Source organism: Rana temporaria, chromosome 2, assembly GCF_905171775.1.
Source record: "Rana temporaria chromosome 2, aRanTem1.1, whole genome shotgun sequence".
Classification (NCBI taxonomy): Eukaryota; Metazoa; Chordata; class Amphibia; order Anura; family Ranidae; genus Rana; species Rana temporaria.
The window spans coordinates 206,678,223-206,695,946 of NC_053490.1; the positions used below are offsets into that span (position 1 = coordinate 206,678,223).

Genomic DNA, 17,724 nt, shown 5'->3' on the forward strand with positions numbered 1-17,724 from the left:
TCGATCGTACTGCCTTTTAGATCCAGTGTATACAGTATGCCTAGGTAATGTCATCTGATTTCATTGATTTTATTAACTGATCCACTACAGTCTGCCTTCCAGATCTCATATATCGGTACTACTACTGTTTTTTCACAAATGCTGTGAATTTTTGGACATTAAACAAAAATGTTTCACATCTACTTGTTTTGTTTGCTGCACAATATTGCTTTACAGTACATAGGATAGGTACCCATTGTTGCCATCTCTGTTGCTAGTGGACTTTCTCTGATTATTTGTGTTCATTATATGGCCACTAAGAATCAAATAAGAGTAGACTAAGCCCTCTGCAATTCACCTTTTTTCCAGCCTTGGAACTTTCAGCATTCACATGCTACTATAAACAGCTTCTTCTATAGCATTTAGGAATTCGCTGCAAACCATTTTTAGCTGGGCTTTGCGGAAGAGTCTTGTACTGCGTACACACGACCATTTTTCATGACATGAAATAATTTGTCGTGAAAAACGGTCGTGTGCAAGCTTTAACAACGTGAAAAAAACATGCATGCTCAGAAGCAAGTTAAGACGGGAGCGCTCGTTCTGATAAAACTAGTGTTTGTAATGGAGATGGCACATTCGTCACGCTGTAACAGACTGAAAAGCCCGAATCGTCTTTCAGCAAAGTTTTACTAACACAAAATCAGCAAAGGCAGCCCCAGGGTGGGGCAATCAGAATGGAACTTCCCCTTTATAGTGCCGTTGTACGTCACTGCGCTTTGCTCGAGCATTTTTTTTTCAATTGTGTGTGTAGGCAAGGCAGGCTTGACGAGAATCACAACGAAAAAAACTTCATTTTTTCTAGACCATTAAAAATGGTCGTGTGTACGAGGCATTATTATTGCTAATTGCTAAAGTAAACCATGAAGCCGAGAACATGGCTCATCCAAAATATTTTAAACTAGTTTTAATAAAGGGATATTTTTAATGGTGCCATCTTCCTTTCCCTTCCATGTAGGCATGAGTAGTTCCAGTTTCAGAAAAAAAAATCTGCATTGGAATTACTGAGGTGGCTCAATCGTGCTTCTGATTGTGGAGGAATGATTTCAACAAAAAATTGTATTGCTACCATTTTCCTTTAAAAAAAACAAAAAACACCTGAACTTGCTTAAGGCCCCGTACACACGGTCGGTTTGGTCCGATGAGAATGAACCGAAGTTCATTTTCATCGGACCAAACCGACCGTGTGTTTAGGCTATCGGTCTGGTTTCCTTCGGTCCAAAATTTCTAAACATGCTTCAAAACCGAACCGATGGACCGCTGCCCCATCGGACCAAACCGATGGTTAGTACAGAAAAGCATTGGTTCAAAACCCGTGCATGCTCAGAATCAAGTCGACGCATGCTTGGAAGCATTGAACGTTTTATTCAGCACGTCGTGTGTTTGACGTCACCGCATTCTGACCCGCTCGGATTTTGGACTGATGGGGGTGTACACATATCAGGTCATCAGGCCACTTCAGAGGTGAACTGATGAAAACGGTCCGACGGGCCATTCTCATCGGTTTGGTCCGACCGTGTGTACGGGGCCTTACAATTCAGTTTTGGCTTTTTAAAAATGATTGCTTCTTAAAATCTGTTCATTCTGTAATATGCAATGACTTCTTCCATGTTCATAAATAGGGGATACTGATTGTTCATTTACAATAAGATGCTGAAGTGTTCAGTAGGTGAGATCCCCACTGTGAGTAATTCACTAAATGTGGAATTCATGCTCATCTCTTGAATCTTGTGATCCATCATAAAGTGCTTGAAAATGTAAGTTCTGATTACAAAGCTGATAAACATCTGAGTAGAATGAACAAATATACATTGTGGTGGGAAAACTGCAAACACGTAGAATGAGAATTCAGAGTTTACAAAAAAATGCTTTAGAAAGTAATGCTTTCGCCCATTGCCTAAGAAATGTGATGTGGTACTAGTTTTATTTTACAAATTAATATTACTTTTCTTTTTTGTAGATTCCTGTGTTAATAAACTTAAGCCAAGATGCAGATGTTGATCTACCAGTTAAGCCACTTCTCTTTGCTTTAGCAATTGGAGCTTGTTTTGGAGGTAAGAAATATAACTTGAAAAATATTAATAAATATGCTTTCCCAGTAAAACTTGGCACTTTGGTGTGCTTTATTGATACATTTTAAAGGGCCACTGTCTTTGTAATGCAAAAAATAGTGACCCTAAAAAAGTAGTGGCATAAATATATCAAAATAACATGTGGAAATGCAATATTTGTCTTGGGAAATTAGTTGTAAGGTGCAAGAGATCTGTCCCATATGGTGAAGCCACACACTGGCCATAGAAGTGAAATCCATGCAAATATTTTTGAGGCGCTAAATAATGGTGATATTTTCTTTGTTTGGGACCCTAAGGTAGGTAATGGCCAGCCTGGGTCTTGTGATTAGCTTCTAAAAAATGCATGCCTCAGCAATTGAAATTGCGCAGTTCATAAGAAATGCTGCAACTGCGGTTGTATGAAATATTTCTTTTGCCTTTTCTTCCAAGCTTCTCTATTGGTCATTAAAGGGGTTGTAAAGGTTCATTTTTTATTTTCTAAATAGGATCCTTTAAGCTAGTGCATTGTTGGTTCACTTACCTTTTTCTTCCATTTCCCTTCTAAATGTTTTTTTTTCTTTGTCTGAATTTCTCACTTCCTGTTTCTCCTCAGTAAGCTTTCCACCATCATCCGAGCGGTGGAAAGTCAGTCAGAACAGCTTACTGAACAGCTTACTGAGGAGGAACAGGAAGTGAGAAATTCAGACAAAGAAAACAAAGAAAAAAAAAACATTTAGAAGGGAAATTTAAGGAAAAGGTAAGTGAACCAACAATGCACTAGCTTAAAGGAACCAATTTAGAAAATAAAAAACGAACCTTTACAACCCCTTTAATGCTGCCCATCACAATAAAAGGGACAGACAAGAGAAAAAAATTATTCGTGCATATATATTCAGCAGCAAATTTCTACTGCTCTTATGAACATTTTGACAAGCAGATTTTACTAAAGGTTACCACTCCTTACTGGTTTGTACAGCTTATATTTTTTTTCTGAAGGCAAAAGCCCTGGACAAAACTATTGTGGTTACAATATTTTATGTCACACGATACTTGCATGCAGTGGCTTATCAAATGCAAATTTTCAGAAATAATACACTTTCATGAATTTTGGTGCACACCAACACGTTACAGAACCCAATTGTTAAATATAAAAGATTATGTTACACAGAGTAAAAAAATGCCCAACATATCACACTTTAACCACTTAAGCCCCGGACCATATTGCTGCCTAAAGACCCAAGGGGTTTTTACAGTTCGGGACTGCGTCGCTTTAACAGACAATTGCGCGGTCGTGCGAAGTGGCTCCCAAACAAAATTGGCCTTTTTTCCCCACAAATAGAGCTTTCTTTTGGTGGTATTTGATCACCTCTGCGGTTTTTATTTTTTGCGCTATAAACAAAAATAGAGCGACAATTTTGAAAAAAATGCAATATTTTTTACTTTTTGCTGTAATAAATATCCCCCAAAAACATATATAATTTTTTTTTTCCTCAGTTTAGGTCGATACGTATTCTTCTACCTATTTTTGGTAAAAAAAATCGCAATAATCGTTTAACGGTTGGTTTGCGCAAAATTTATAGCGTTTACAAAATAGGGGATCGTTTTTTTGCATTTTTATTTTTTTTATTTTTTTTACTACTAATGGCGGCGATCAGCACAATTTTTTCGTGACCGCGACATTATGGCGGACACTTCGGACAATTTTGACACATTTTTGGGGCCATTGTCATTTTCACAGCAAAAAATGCATTTAAATTGCATTCTTTATTGTGAAAATGACAGTTGCAGTTTGGGAGTTAAACACAGGGGGCACTGTAACATTGTAACACCTAGTGTGTGTTTACTAGTGTAGGGGGGTGTGGCTGTAGGAATGACATCATCGATCGGGTCTTCCCTATAAAGGGAATCACCCGATCGATGCGCCGCCACAGTGAAGCACGGGGAAGCCGTGTTTACACACGGCTCTCCCCGTTCTTCAGCTCCGGGGAGCGATCGCGACGGAGCGGCTATAAACAAATAGCCGCGCCGTCGTCCAGGATCGCTCCCCGAGCGGACCCGACCTCCGCATGTACCGGGGGGGGTCCCGATCGGACCCCCCACCCACGTCTAGCAGAGGACGTACAGGTACGTGGATGTGCCTGTCCGTGCCATTCTGCTGACGTAAATGTACACGAGGAGGTCGGGAAGTGGTTAAAGTCACGCATGCCCATGAAAAGGCAGAAAACTGGGGTACCTAAAAAATAAAATAAAAAATAATCATTGGTGAGGCTTTAAAAGCCTTTTCCATGTTACCGGTTTAGAATTGAACAGAATGTCTGGTGCTAGGATTATTGCTCTGACATTTGTGGCAATATCTTACATGTGTGGTGTGAGATTAGCCTTTATAAATATGTTCAGGACCTACGTATGAGTTTGCATTTTTGTGTGAGCATGAGGGGGACGAGGCACTTTACATTTTTACACTTTATAATTTATTTTCTAGATTTATTTTTTAAGTCAACTTTATTGCTATCACAAGGTATGAACAACAACCATGTGGTAGCTTTGGGTAGTGACAGGTCCTCTTTACTGAGACATATTTTCTCTACCCTCAAAAGCATCTGATCAAATAAAGACTGGTTTGATCAGATACTTTACAAGCCAGTAACTGCTTGTAAATGGCAAGCCATTGGCGGAAGTGACAAAAACCTCAGTTCCATACACCATAGAGACAATTGGGCAAAGAAAGTTCCTCCTTCATCTTAATGGTATGCTTGACCCCACAACCTATTTCAGTCTTGGGCTCTCTGCTGGAGTGGGAGAATCCTGTAAAGGTGGTGGGGGATTCCCTTCTGCCCCCAGTAAAAGTGATTGGCTCCGACCATTGCATTTCATCACAAGGGGTGTCGGAGGCTGGTATTTTGGAAATGCATAAAGCTTTATTTTGCGCTGATTTAAAGGCATAGCACAAAACAATCTGCGCTATGTAAGTGTCCTACTATGGCATTGTTTAATATGGTTTTGTGACAATATCGTTAGAGGCAGCACAACATTGTTTTTAATATATATACAGTAGAGTAGGCTTAGAATGTTAAGTTTATTCTGTGTCATTTTCGAATATTTGAACAGTAGAAAAATGTTTTGCATGATGAATCATGCTTGCTCAGTACTGACATCATTTTTATAAATGCATCATTTCATCCTCAGTGCATTTCAAAACATTTTGAGAGCTATCTTTCCAAGGCAATCATATACGAAGCACTGGCTTTTTTCAATGTACAGTGCATTTCCTTGAGGCTATACAAAACCTGGGTCATTGGTAATTTGATGTACTCTAGTTATAAAACAAAAGGACAAAGTCTGTATAATAATTTTAACAGTAATGCACAGAATTCAATATTCCATACACATTTGTGTGCTCAATGTGGAGTGTCAAAGATAAGTATATCATACCAAGTCTTTTTTTTTTTTTTTTTTTTTATAATTTTTCTTTGTTTTGGAACCACATTTTCTTGCGTCTTTTTTTTTTTATTTGCTGACTGCAGTCCTGTATATTTTATAGTATATAAATCATTAAAGTTAAACTCTAGGCAAACCATGTAAAGCGCTTATAAAATATTGTTTCATCTGCCAAAGAGTTTGCAATTCTATAACGGCCAATCTTGTGATTACAGAGATTTCCCACACAGCATAACCAGGCAGATAACACACACAGTTCCTAATTAAAATAAAGCTAAACCCAACATCCAGATTCTCCAACCTTCAACATGTAATGTTATAGCTCACAATTTGCCATCAGTCTGCTAAATTTTGTAGCATTCTTTAAAAATGCATGTTAATTCAACCATAAATGTGGTTATTGAGGCATTTCCTAAATAGTGTTTGAGAGATGACTACCGTATTTATCGGCGTATAATATGCACAGGGGTATAATACGCACCCTAACTTTAAGAGGGAAGTTTCAGGAAAATAACTTTCCACAGCCACCTTGCGTATAACACTCAGGCACAGTTTACCCTCTATTTTCAGGGTAAGAAAGTGAGTGTTATATGCCAATAAATACAGTATATTTCAGTTTTGCTCTTGCATTGACACCTGCTCCTTTTGATGGCTGTGAAATTAACCATTTCATCACTGGTCTTTTAATTTTGTTCTTTATTTCTGTTATATGAAGACACTTGCACTATGTTCTAATAAATAAAACAGGATTAAAGTAAAAATTAGCAAAAGTCTTATGGTTCTGTACAAATTAGTCCAATCTGATCAAAGTCACTTGCTCTCATAAAAGACTCTCCGCATTCCTCCATAGTTCCAACGGTAAGCACGAGTTACAGAGCTGCAAATGTGCATCTTTTCAGGTTTCTAAAGGGAGAGTTTACAGAATTAAAGGGGTTGTAAAGGATTTTGTTTTCCCTTTACCTTAGTGCAGTCTTCCTTCACTTACCACATCCTTCAATTTTGCTTTTAAATATCCTTATTTCCTCTGAGAAATCCTCACTTCCTGTTCTTCTGTCTGTAACTACACACAGTAATGCAAAACTTTTTCCCTGGTGTGGAGAAAGCCTCTTGAGGGGGCAAGCAGGAGTGTCAGGACACCCACTAACACACAGCTCCTTTCTCTATCTGCAAAGTAGAGAGTGTCCTGAGGCGATTTAGTTCACATGTGCCACGCTATATAAGTTTTTCATTCATTCATTCCTGACACTTCTGCTCGCCCCCTCCCCCCTCAAGAGGCTTTCTCCACATCACTTGTGACATCCACATCATGCATTTTTGTATACACTGGGTGAAGTAAGGTAAAATATCTCTAATGGACTCTTAGACAGAAAAAGAAACCTGGCAACAATGGATACCTCTGGGGGAAACATTTTTTTATGTCCTTCTGCATACAAAAACAGAAGCACTCTTAATGTGTATTCTTATGTTTTTTTGTTTTTTTTTTATTTATAGGAAATGGAACATTGATCGGGGCATCGGCAAACGTTGTATGTGCTGGAATAGCAGAACAACATGGCTATGGGTTTTCTTTCATGGAATTTTTCAGGTAGCATTTTATTTGTAATGGGGGAAAAAAAAAAACGAAACAAAACCACTGCTCTGCTTGTCTATTAATAAATGAAACTGGGGGGGGGGGGTTTACTAAAACTGATGTACAGATTCCGGTGCAGCTGTACATGGTAACCAATTGGCTTCTAACGTGTTCAGTTAAGCTTTGGCTTGTTAATATAACCTGGAAGCTGATTGGTTACTATGTAAGCAGATTCTGTGTGTACAGTGTGACTAAACCCCCCCCCATAAAACCATATGTTATGTTTTATAATACAAGAGTGATGCTCAAAGATCAAACCTAAGGTTACAAAATCACATACTGCCCCCCAAGCGCTCTGTTAACAATCAGTGCTTCTTTATACAGTCCTGCTAGCCTGTGTGTAGTCATGAACACAAATGCAAAGTGTAATGGTCCACAATGAATATACATTCTTTACTTTTTGTAATCGATCCATCCTTCATGCATTTTATGCTGATGTGCATATAACCATGAAACACCATGCTAAGTTCACTCCCCCTGTGTGCACTAAATCACTCACCAGAAGAAAATGACCTTTAACCAAAAGGTCTACAAGTGCCCATGTTAAGGAAGCTCCTGGCAGTTGTAATGGCTCCCCCACAGTCTCTGATGTGCCAGGTTCAGAAGAAATAAAAAGCAAAAGTGTACCATGATGGGGGTACAGAGAAAAACACTTGCCCTGCAAAGTATTGCAGGGCAAGTATTTTTCAGACCTGGAATGTGTATTCCTTCCCTGTGACCAGGGCCACCAACAAGGGTTCTCACTGGAAGATATTCCCACTATTTTTGTTCTGGGGACAACACAAAATGTGGGTTTTGCTTTTTCGACCGTTTTTCGGGTTGTAAAAAATTTCGTTTTTTTTATATCACTAAAAACGATCGTGTGTGGGCTCCAGAGCATTTTTCACGATGTAAAAAATGGGCATTAAAAATTTCGAACATGCTCTAATTTTTCACAACGTTTTCGTTTTTAACGTCGTAAAAAAAATGGTCGTGTGGGGGCTTTAACAACGTGGAAAAACTGTGCATGCTCAGAACCAAGTTATGAGACGGGAGCGCTCGTTCTGGTAAAACTAGCGTTCATAATGGAGTAAGCACATTCATCATGCTGTAACAGACTGAAAAGCGCGAATCGTCATTTACTAACACGAAATCGGCAAAAGCAGCCCAAAGGGTGGCGCCATCTGAATGGAACTTCCCCTTTAGAGTGCTGTTGTACGTCACCGCGCTTTGCTAGAGCGTTTTTTTTTTCACGATCGTGTGTAGGCAAGGCCATTTTAACGATCGAGTTGAAAAAAACATTGTTTTTTCTAGACCATTAAAAATATCATTTTTTACAACCCGAAAAACGATTACTTACTTTCATTTTCAGTGATAATGGTACGCATGACTGATAGAGGGTCCCTAACAGGGACACATACAGCAAAACAATAACTGACAGGTCTATCCCTCTCCATTCCATATAAAACTAAAAAGTTTTGCCTTTAAAGTGATATCAAGGTGTTTTTTTTTTTATTAAAATAACAAACATATCCTATTTACCTGCTCTGTGCAATGGGTTTGCACAGAGCAGCTCCAATCCTTTTCTCAGGTCCCCACGGTGCTCCTGGCTCCTCCCCCTGAGTGCCCCATAGAAAGCTTTTTATGGGGGCACTTATGTAGGCTTGCTCCTAAGCCCCCTGTCTGCATCTATTGATGGCCCCTGCTCCCTCATCATAGGATTATATTGACAGGAGTGGGAGACAATGGCTCCAGCTGCTATCAATCTGCCCAATGAGGAGGGCCAGATTCCCTAGATTAATGTAGTATTCTTGTAATAACCTGAGCAAATTCCCACCCCCACTAGACCCCTTAAAGGCCACCTTTTTTGTGCATTTATTTTTTTAATCATGAGCCTGTAAAGCATTGCATTCTCTAATGATCCTGCAGGCTGTTCCTCAAGCTCCTTGCCCAAACCAATGTACGGACTTCCAGTTATTGAGCTGGAGGAAGTGTCAATGGACTACAAATGCAGTGATTACTGTCCTACTATTTTTTTGAGAACTACAAGTCTGTCCTGGTGGAAGATGGGACTTGTAGTTTTCAACAAAATACAAGTACAGCTGCAGGGAAAGAACCCCTGCATGGTGTCACAGGGAGTGGAGTGGTCCACTTGGAACCATATTACACCCTAAATATGGGTGTAACATGGTGTAGAAAATGGATATAGCTTTGAGAACCAGTGAAGGTTTAACCTTGGATGTGGGAAAAACGCCACCTCCTTTTGGCCACTGAAGGCCATGCTCGGTGTGATGGCATGTAGTGTTGAGTTCATGTGGGTGGGGCTCAATTTTTGGATCGTTTGTTTTTTTTTTTTTTTTATACCTAACTCTGTTAAAGTTAATTGGGGCTATATCAGGAAAATTCCCTTTCCCATCCCCATATGCCCAAATTGTTCCATAAATGTTTAAATTTAAGACCTGAATATTGTTTGGACCTCTCTGGTAGAAATTGGCTAGCATCAGGACAGTACCCAAGCACCTGACTAAGCATCACATCAAGATATCTGCAGTGTGGGCCTCTGCTGCCTGCAGGGTATCGCATGCTTAACCACTTGTCAATCGGGCCCTAGCCATATAATGGCTACTGAGTGGTCAGCTGGTTCTAGGAGGGCATACTATGACTTCCTCCTGAACTTGTGCTTCCCATGAGCACCTGGGAATGTCCGTGATCACGCGTCGGGGTAAAGAGCCGGATCCTGCACCCGAAACCGATTGACAAATTGGCTAGGGGTGCCAACATCATGGGATCCCTGGTAAATGTCCTTTATATTAAAAGTCAGCAGCTACAGTATTTGTTGCTGCTGACTTTAAAAAAAACTGTACAGACAAACTCCACTTCAAGCTAAATTGTAGTCTTATTTTTTCAGTGAGACTACAGTAGATATCAGCAGTTGGCATTTATCAAGTCCATCACCAACAATTAGATGGCTTATCAGAGTAAACATGTCACATACAGAGGTATATTGCATTCAGCATATAATAGCCTGGGGCTGCATCAAGGTACTTCTCCTCTTCGTTTACCAGCTGGGACACAGATGAAGTAATAGCCTCTAACAAGTGGATCTCACAGGCCTGCACCAGCAGATTTTGGCTACAACACCCCTGATCCTCTCATCTGTAATATAATTCACATCATAAGGGGTAATCAAAAAAACTCTCATAGTGTAGCAAATATCAACATTTATTTGTGTAAATTTGTAATTGTGAGATCTACTTAGAGCAGTGCTTCTCAACCTGGGGGTCGGGACCTCCTGGGGGGTCAAATTACAATTTGCCTGGGGTCACCGAATCCTGGGCTGTTCCTGAAGCCTGCACCGCTCTCCCAGCCTTTTTGTGGCTGCCCAGCAGGGCTGTCCCTGTAGTCTCCCAGCCTGCCTCTTTGCAGCCTCCCTTTCAGTTCACTGCAAGGGTGGGGGGAGAGACTAGAGGTCAGCTGACCAGTAAGGAATGTGAAGTGGGAGGAGCTGGAAGAGACCCTATCTCCTGATTTTGGCATAGGTGTCACTGCTGCAAGACACGGTGAGTAACACTACCAGGCTGTGATTAGAGTTGCCTTTAAAAGTCCCCACTACTGTTCTCAGATTAGCAGATGACCTTGATCAAGAGCACCAAAGTTGGCTGATCAGAACTCCCCCCAGCACTGCCACTGATCTCATCCCCCCACCAGCACTACTACTCATCCCAACTCCCCGCCAGTATTGCCACTCATCCCAACTCCCCGCCAGCACTAACCCACGCTAAGAAAATAGTAGAATCACACATTAATCGCTAAATCCACAAAATAGGACAAACAGCGAGACAGATCTCCTTCTGTGGTACCTGGTGCTGTGGCTTACATCTGTAATCCCAGCTACTTGGGAGGCTAAGGCTGTTTGATTGCTTGAGTCCAGGAGTTCTGGTCTACCCTGTGCTATGTTGATCAGGTCTCATTATGTAATGAATGGCTCTGTGTCCCATGGTGTACGATAAAGAAAAGGGGACTTTTATAACAGCTTACCTGTAAAATCCTTTTCTTGGAGTACACCACGGGACACATAGGTCCCCCCTTCTTATGGGAACCTTATTGCTTGCTACAAAACTGAGGTGCTTCCCTGATGGGAGGGGTTATATGGAGGGGAACTGCCTTCAATTGGTTGTGCCAGTGTCCAATCACTGCTGGTGACCCTTAACCCATTATGTAATGAATGGCTCTGTGTCCCGTGGTGTACTCCAAGAAAAGGATTTTACAGGTAAGCTGTTATAAAAATTCCTTTTTTTATTCACATAATAAAGCCCAAAAATATTAGTGTCTATGTGTACAGGTTTAACTTATTTGCACTTTCCCCCACAGGATCCTCAACATCTATTTTAAAAGCTAGAAATTAACACTAGGATGTCATTCACAGGAAAAATGGTCCAGTAGTATTTTTTTGTGTCAACTTGAACCCCCTACATTTATTTTAACATCTAGAAATCAATATTGCAGTGTCATTTATTTGCTAAAAAAAGCCAAATAAATTGATGTCCCTATGTGGGCAGTCGTACATTATTTTCACTAGACCCCAATTTAATCATAGCTACCCACGTCAATTTGTGTAACTTAACAGAACAAACAGGCCAAAAAATTGTTGTGCCTATGTTGCCCTTTTTCTAAACTGTTAACAGCTAGAGTTTGGGTCAAACTCATGTTTGACCCGAAGCTCATCCTTAATAGCAGGTCCTGCTGAGTTGATCCCATTGTCTGGACACTCTTCAGCTTAACCTTGATCACTGGCCATGGCTGGAGGCTTCCTAGAATGAACACAGGGAACACTCTGGGCCATAGATAAAGTTTATTTTTCCTTTCCATTTGTGAGTACACCTGTTCAACATTGACTCCAGATTAGTACATCAGATTTGTACACTCTGTCCTGTTTGGTTTGCAGTACACCACACTGAACGACAACTCCCTGTGAGCAATTTTATTTCCTTTCTATTCACCTTTTCCACTCTCCTTACTGGCCAGTAGAAGTCTGTTCTTATGCAAAAATCTTTCCAGACACTTGGCATCAATCTGTTTTAAGGCCATATGATGTCTCTAAAACAGGCTAGAAGCATGTTATTCTTTAAAAGAATGTGTAGCGCCTGGGTACTTTATAGTACCAGTGCTAGTTAAATTTAGAGGGAGATCAGAGTGTAGTTAAACTCTGATCCAAATTATGTGCAAAACAGGGTCTCTGTTTCAGCTTGGCTGTGCTGTAGGCTTATTCTGTTGTCCTGGGGTGTTCTTCCAACCCCGGTGCTGCAGAGGTGGCAGAAGTGGAGTCAAGGTTTGGGTTCCCAGTAGCCAATCAGGAGGGTTTGGCCTCGCTGTGCATGCTGGGGAAGGGTATTTGAGGCAGACGGCATTGGATCTGGGTCTTATTCTTCGAGTGTGGCACCCACCTTTAGGGTGACCACATCACGGTGACCCGGCGTTATAGCCTACCTGGCTGGGGCGTGCATGCTGTGCAGTGTTCCGGGACCATGTTGGCCCGGAGCATTTGAACAGTGACTGGGCCCCCGCGAGCGACTGGGTTCCCATCTTTGAAGATCCCAAGCTGTATTGCTGTTCGGTGGGGAGTCCATTTGAGGAGCGCCATTGAGAGGCTGGCTGTCAAAAAGGGCCTTGACAAACCACCTGGGATCAAGGTAGCCGGACACTGAAGGATTGATCACCTGTCAGTCGGTACTTGAAGTTGAAGGAGATCCAGGCGTAATTCATCTAAGGAGGATTATCTCCGTAACTACAAATCAGAGAGGGCCTGTGACAGAGGTGTCTTTCTGAGGTTCACCAAGGAGGGTTTGTGGCAGAGACTTTTCCTCAAGTTCAAGTTCACCAAGGAGGGTCTGTGGCAGGGACTTTATCCTACAAATGTTCAAGTGATACTCCCGCTGCCAGGTCAGTGAGAGAGGCCTGTCCGGGTACGCTAAACCCACTCACATGGAAGTGGCGCAGAAAGTGTTATGCTTGGGAGCAGGACTGTTTCCCTAACATCACGCCTGAATCTGCTGTTCTCCTTTCTTCTTCAACTTTATTTTCCTCACCACAAGTTTATTGTTTTTACCCGGCTGGGTAATAAAGAGCACAGCAAAGAGCACATGTTGCGGACATCCCTTTACTTCTACCAAATGCAATACGTATCATCCACCCCTAGGAATTCGGGGGAGCCATGAGGTAAATGTGCCACCCAAAACAACCAGCAGCTCCTCCGGGGGTAGTGCTACAAATAAAAATAAGTTAAAATAAACCTGTTTTCTAAAAAAACATGAGAGCTGCTATTGCTGACTACCTCTGATATAATCCTAGTTGTCTGGTTGTCAGGCTGACCCTCTTGCTTTTTAATATTTTGAGTCACTGACCTGGAACAAGCATGCAGATAAGGTCTTGCCTTTTCCCTGCTGTTCCTAAGCTGCATACCTGTTTTAAGGTCAGCAACTCAGAAAAGTATTAAAGCCAATGATCATTTTGTTGTTGTCTGCTAATGGAGGCACTTTGCTTTCCCACTTGAATATGATCCTGATGTCCCTTTTATCCCTCGCATAAGCAAGAATTTTTCCATTTGTTCAAACTGAGTGAGCATTTCACTCTTTTTCAGGTGGAGTGCCATGTCCTCAGATTAAAATTTTCTGAACATCAGTTTCACTGCATTACAGCTATCATTAAAGGCACATATCTTTGTGACCCTGTTGTCGGCTTGCCCAGATAATTTGTTGAGGAAATGATTCAGTCACGCCATTGCTTTAATACAGAATCATATAATGCAATAGTGTCCTAGATGTATTATTAAAATACTTGGCAGAATATACAACTAATAGCTGATACTATTCAGAGATGTCTACCTTTAGCTTGGCAAACTAAGCTTTTAATTAGTTATTTTACTGGTGTCTCAAAGAATGAACACCATGTGAATAATGTTCTGGCTCTGCTTTATGGACCTCTAAAATACAACACGTTTTTATTAAAATATAAAATGACATGAACAATGATTCTTTTTGAGGTTCAAATGTGCTTTTCTTTTCCTCCAAAACTGGCACATAATGAAGCATTGGTAGTATACGCAGGGAATTGCAAAATCAGCTGGATGTCTTTGTTTAGTTATATGCCACAAGCTTTGATTGATATTCAGGGAAACAAAATGTTCACAGAAACCATTCTAGGCAAGTTATAATTTGAATCCCATCAGTGTCTGTATATGTAATTCAAGGTGTATTAATATGTGCCTTTTAAAATGTACACTCTGTTATCTCAAAAGCGACAAATTGTTTCAGTTGCTGAAATTTTGTGACACATACTTTTCAACAAAATTGTTCACAGTAGGAAGTTCAATTTATCCTTTTTTTGTGAATGGTGACCAATAAAGCATGCAAAGCAATGCTTTTAGTTTGGTCCTGGCAATCCCACTTGCCAGAATTAATGGGATATCCCACTGTTGTTTTATCAGATAGCTTAGCTCATACTATACATACAATGTGTGAAATATTACACATGGGAATCCACAAACCTTTTAGAAGTTGACTTAAGAACAGAACAAACACTTAATAGCATCCATTAGTATGTGTAAAAATATTGCAGCAAATTGGGAACAAACAAATGACTAAAGTATCAAATAAAACTGTCAATAATGCACTTACATTTTCTTTTGTATGATTTAACACCACCTTGGTAGATTAAATAGAAAATAGATACTGGAAATTGCAAAGTTATTATATTTAAAATAGTAATGGTTTGTTTAGGGAGCAATACCTTCTTTTTTCTAATTTTGGATAGAGAAAAAATAGAAATTCTGTGTTGGGTTTTGCTGCTATTCAGGGCTCTATTAGAGAATGGTCCCCCACTTCCTGTCCTGACAACATGGGAAATATCAGCAACAGGGACAGACATAAAAATCTGACATAGCTCATGTCTTCCTATGCTAAAGAAAAACATTTTTGTGTTTGCCTCTGTTAGGCCCCGTACACACGATAGAATCCATCCGCTGAAAAATCCCAGCAAATGGGTTTCAGCGGATAGATCCTATGGTGTGTACACTCCAGCGGATCTGTTTCCGCGGATATTTCTCCCCTGGGATGGATTCCAGCAGATCGAATATTTGCTGACATGCCAAACAAATCCATCTGCTGGAATCCATCCCAACGGATGGATCCGCTGGTCTATATAGACTCACCGGATCCATCCGTCCGAAGGGATCCCCCGCATGCGTCTTAATGATTCGACGCATGCGTGGAATTCCTTATATGACAGCGTCGCGCACGTCGCCGCGTCATAATCGTCCGTATCCGCGGATAAATCCTCCCGTGTGTATGGGGCCTTACTGTTGGAGCGTTTGTGGTTAATATTAATTCCCAATGCTAAAATAACATTTAATCAATGAACATTTTAAAATCCTTGTGTATAATATTTAAAACGTACACATTTTGTATTTAATAATATTTCGATGTGTTGGAGGCACTCACTGGTCTAAAAACAGCAATGTTAATTGTGCTGATGTTTAGAGCACCTGGGAAACCTCAGTCATCAAAGGGAGCGAACAATAGCGTTAAATTAAAACAATGTTGAAACATCACTACATTAGATCCCTCGTGCTTAATATATGGCCTGCCAGCCCTTGGTGTGGGGTTTGGGGAATATTAGAGCTGTAGCAGGGTGCCTGGACATTGGAACACTCTATTCCAGCACCTGGCACTGAGACTGTGCCCTGGGCAAAGTTATCTGCACCTACAGTACAAGTAAAGTTCCAGCCTATGAATAGAGTGAGTGGCCGGGAGCATGTAATTATGTGAGTGATACCAATGGGGGGGAGGGGGGTGATAAACCCATAGGTCTGATACATAGATTTACATTCCTCTACCCTGTATTAATTCAAAAGGAAGAAACAAGCAAGCAAAAAACACGTAAAATTTTAAAGTTTAACACCAGGCACTAATTTACAATTGCACATATGTGACCATTAGGGATGAGCCGAACACCCCCTGGTTCGGGTTTGCATCCACAACATGCAAACGGACCGGAAGTTTGCGTGAACATTCGAACACTGTTAAAGTCTATGGGACTCGAACGTGAGAAATTTAAAGGCTAATTTGCAAGAAATTGTCCTAAAAAGGGTTTGGGGACCCGGGTGCTGCCCCAGGGGACATGTATCGTTGCAAAAACAAGTTTTAAAAACTGATTTTTTTTCTGTGATTTTCAGTGATTTTAACCACATCAATACTGGGCACTTTCGCCCCCTTCCTTTCCAGACCAATTTTAAGCTTTCAGTGCTCTCGCACTTTCAATGAAAATTGCGCTGTCATGCTACACTGTACCCAAATGGAATTTGCACAAATAGAGATTTCTTTTGGTGGTATTTATTTATTTATGACTCTGTTTTTTTTTATTTCTTGCGATGTAAGTGAAAAAAGAGAAGAAATTTGGAAAAAAACAAACAATATTTTCTTATTATTTTAAAAGAAATCCAATAAAATCGAATTTTGTCATAAATTTAAGCCAACATGTATTCTACATGTTTTTGTTAAAAAAAATTCCCGTTAAGTGTATAATAATTGGTTTGTGTGATCACGGACATATGTACGCAAATGATCATGTACAGATGTGCGCAGGAGATTACGGACATATGTGTGCAAATGATCATTGGGACATATGATTTTACTGTTACATATGTGGGGAACAGGTGTTTTTAGTGTGTGGAACAGGTGTTTTTAGTGTGTGGGGACATGTGTGTGTGTGTGTGGGGACATGTGTGTGTGTGTGGGGACGTGTGTGTGTGTGGGGACATGTGTGTGTGTGTGGGGACATGTGTGTGTGTGTGGGGACATGTGTGTGTGTGTGGGGACATGTGTGTGTGTGTGGGGACATGTGTGTGTGTGTGTGGGGACATGTGTGTGTGTGTGTGGGGACATGTGTGTGTGTGTGGGGACATGTGTGTGTGTGTGGGGACATGTGTGTGTGTGTGGGGACGTGTGTGTGTGTGGGGACATGTGTGTGTGTGTGTGTGTGGGGACATGTGTGTGTGTGTGTGTGGGGACATGTGTGTGTGTGTGGGGACATGTGTGTGTGTGGGGATGTGTGTGTGTGTGTGGGGATGTGTGTGTGTGTGTGGGGATGTGTGTGTGGGGACGTGTGTGTGTGTGTGGGGACGTGTGTGTGTGTGTGGGGACGTGTGTGTGTGTGTGTGTGGGGACATGTGTGTGTGTGTGTGGGGACATGTGTGTGTGTGTGTGTGGGGACATGTGTGTGTGTGTGTGTGTGGGGACATGTGTGTGTGTGTGTGTGTGTGGGGACATGTGTGTGTGTGTGTGTGTGTGGGGACATGTGTGTGTGTGTGTGTGTGTGGGGACATGTGTGTGTGTGTGTGTGTGGGGACATGTGTGTGTGTGTGTGTGTGGGGACATGTGTGTGTGTGTGTGGGGACATGTGTGTGTGTGTGTGGGGACGTGTGTGTGTGTGTGGGGACGTGTGTGTGTGTGTGGGGACGTGTGTGTGTGTGGGGACGTGTGTGTGTGTGGGGACGTGTGTGTGTGTGGGGACGTGTGTGTGTGTGTGGGGACGTGT

The 17,724-nt window shown here is 41.3% G+C and overlaps 1 protein-coding gene across 3 annotated transcripts in view; it reads left to right on the forward strand.

The window, feature by feature from the left end:
- OCA2 (OCA2 melanosomal transmembrane protein) overlaps positions 1-17,724 on the forward strand; it is a 424,742-nt gene that overhangs the window by 366,151 nt on the left and 40,867 nt on the right. For all 3 annotated transcript variants that reach the window (XM_040336315.1, XM_040336313.1, XM_040336314.1), the window contains exons 22-23: positions 1,997-2,090; positions 7,017-7,110. In XM_040336315.1, the coding sequence (XP_040192249.1) occupies positions 1,997-2,090; positions 7,017-7,110 (188 nt within the window). The remainder of the gene's footprint in view (positions 1-1,996; positions 2,091-7,016; positions 7,111-17,724) is intronic.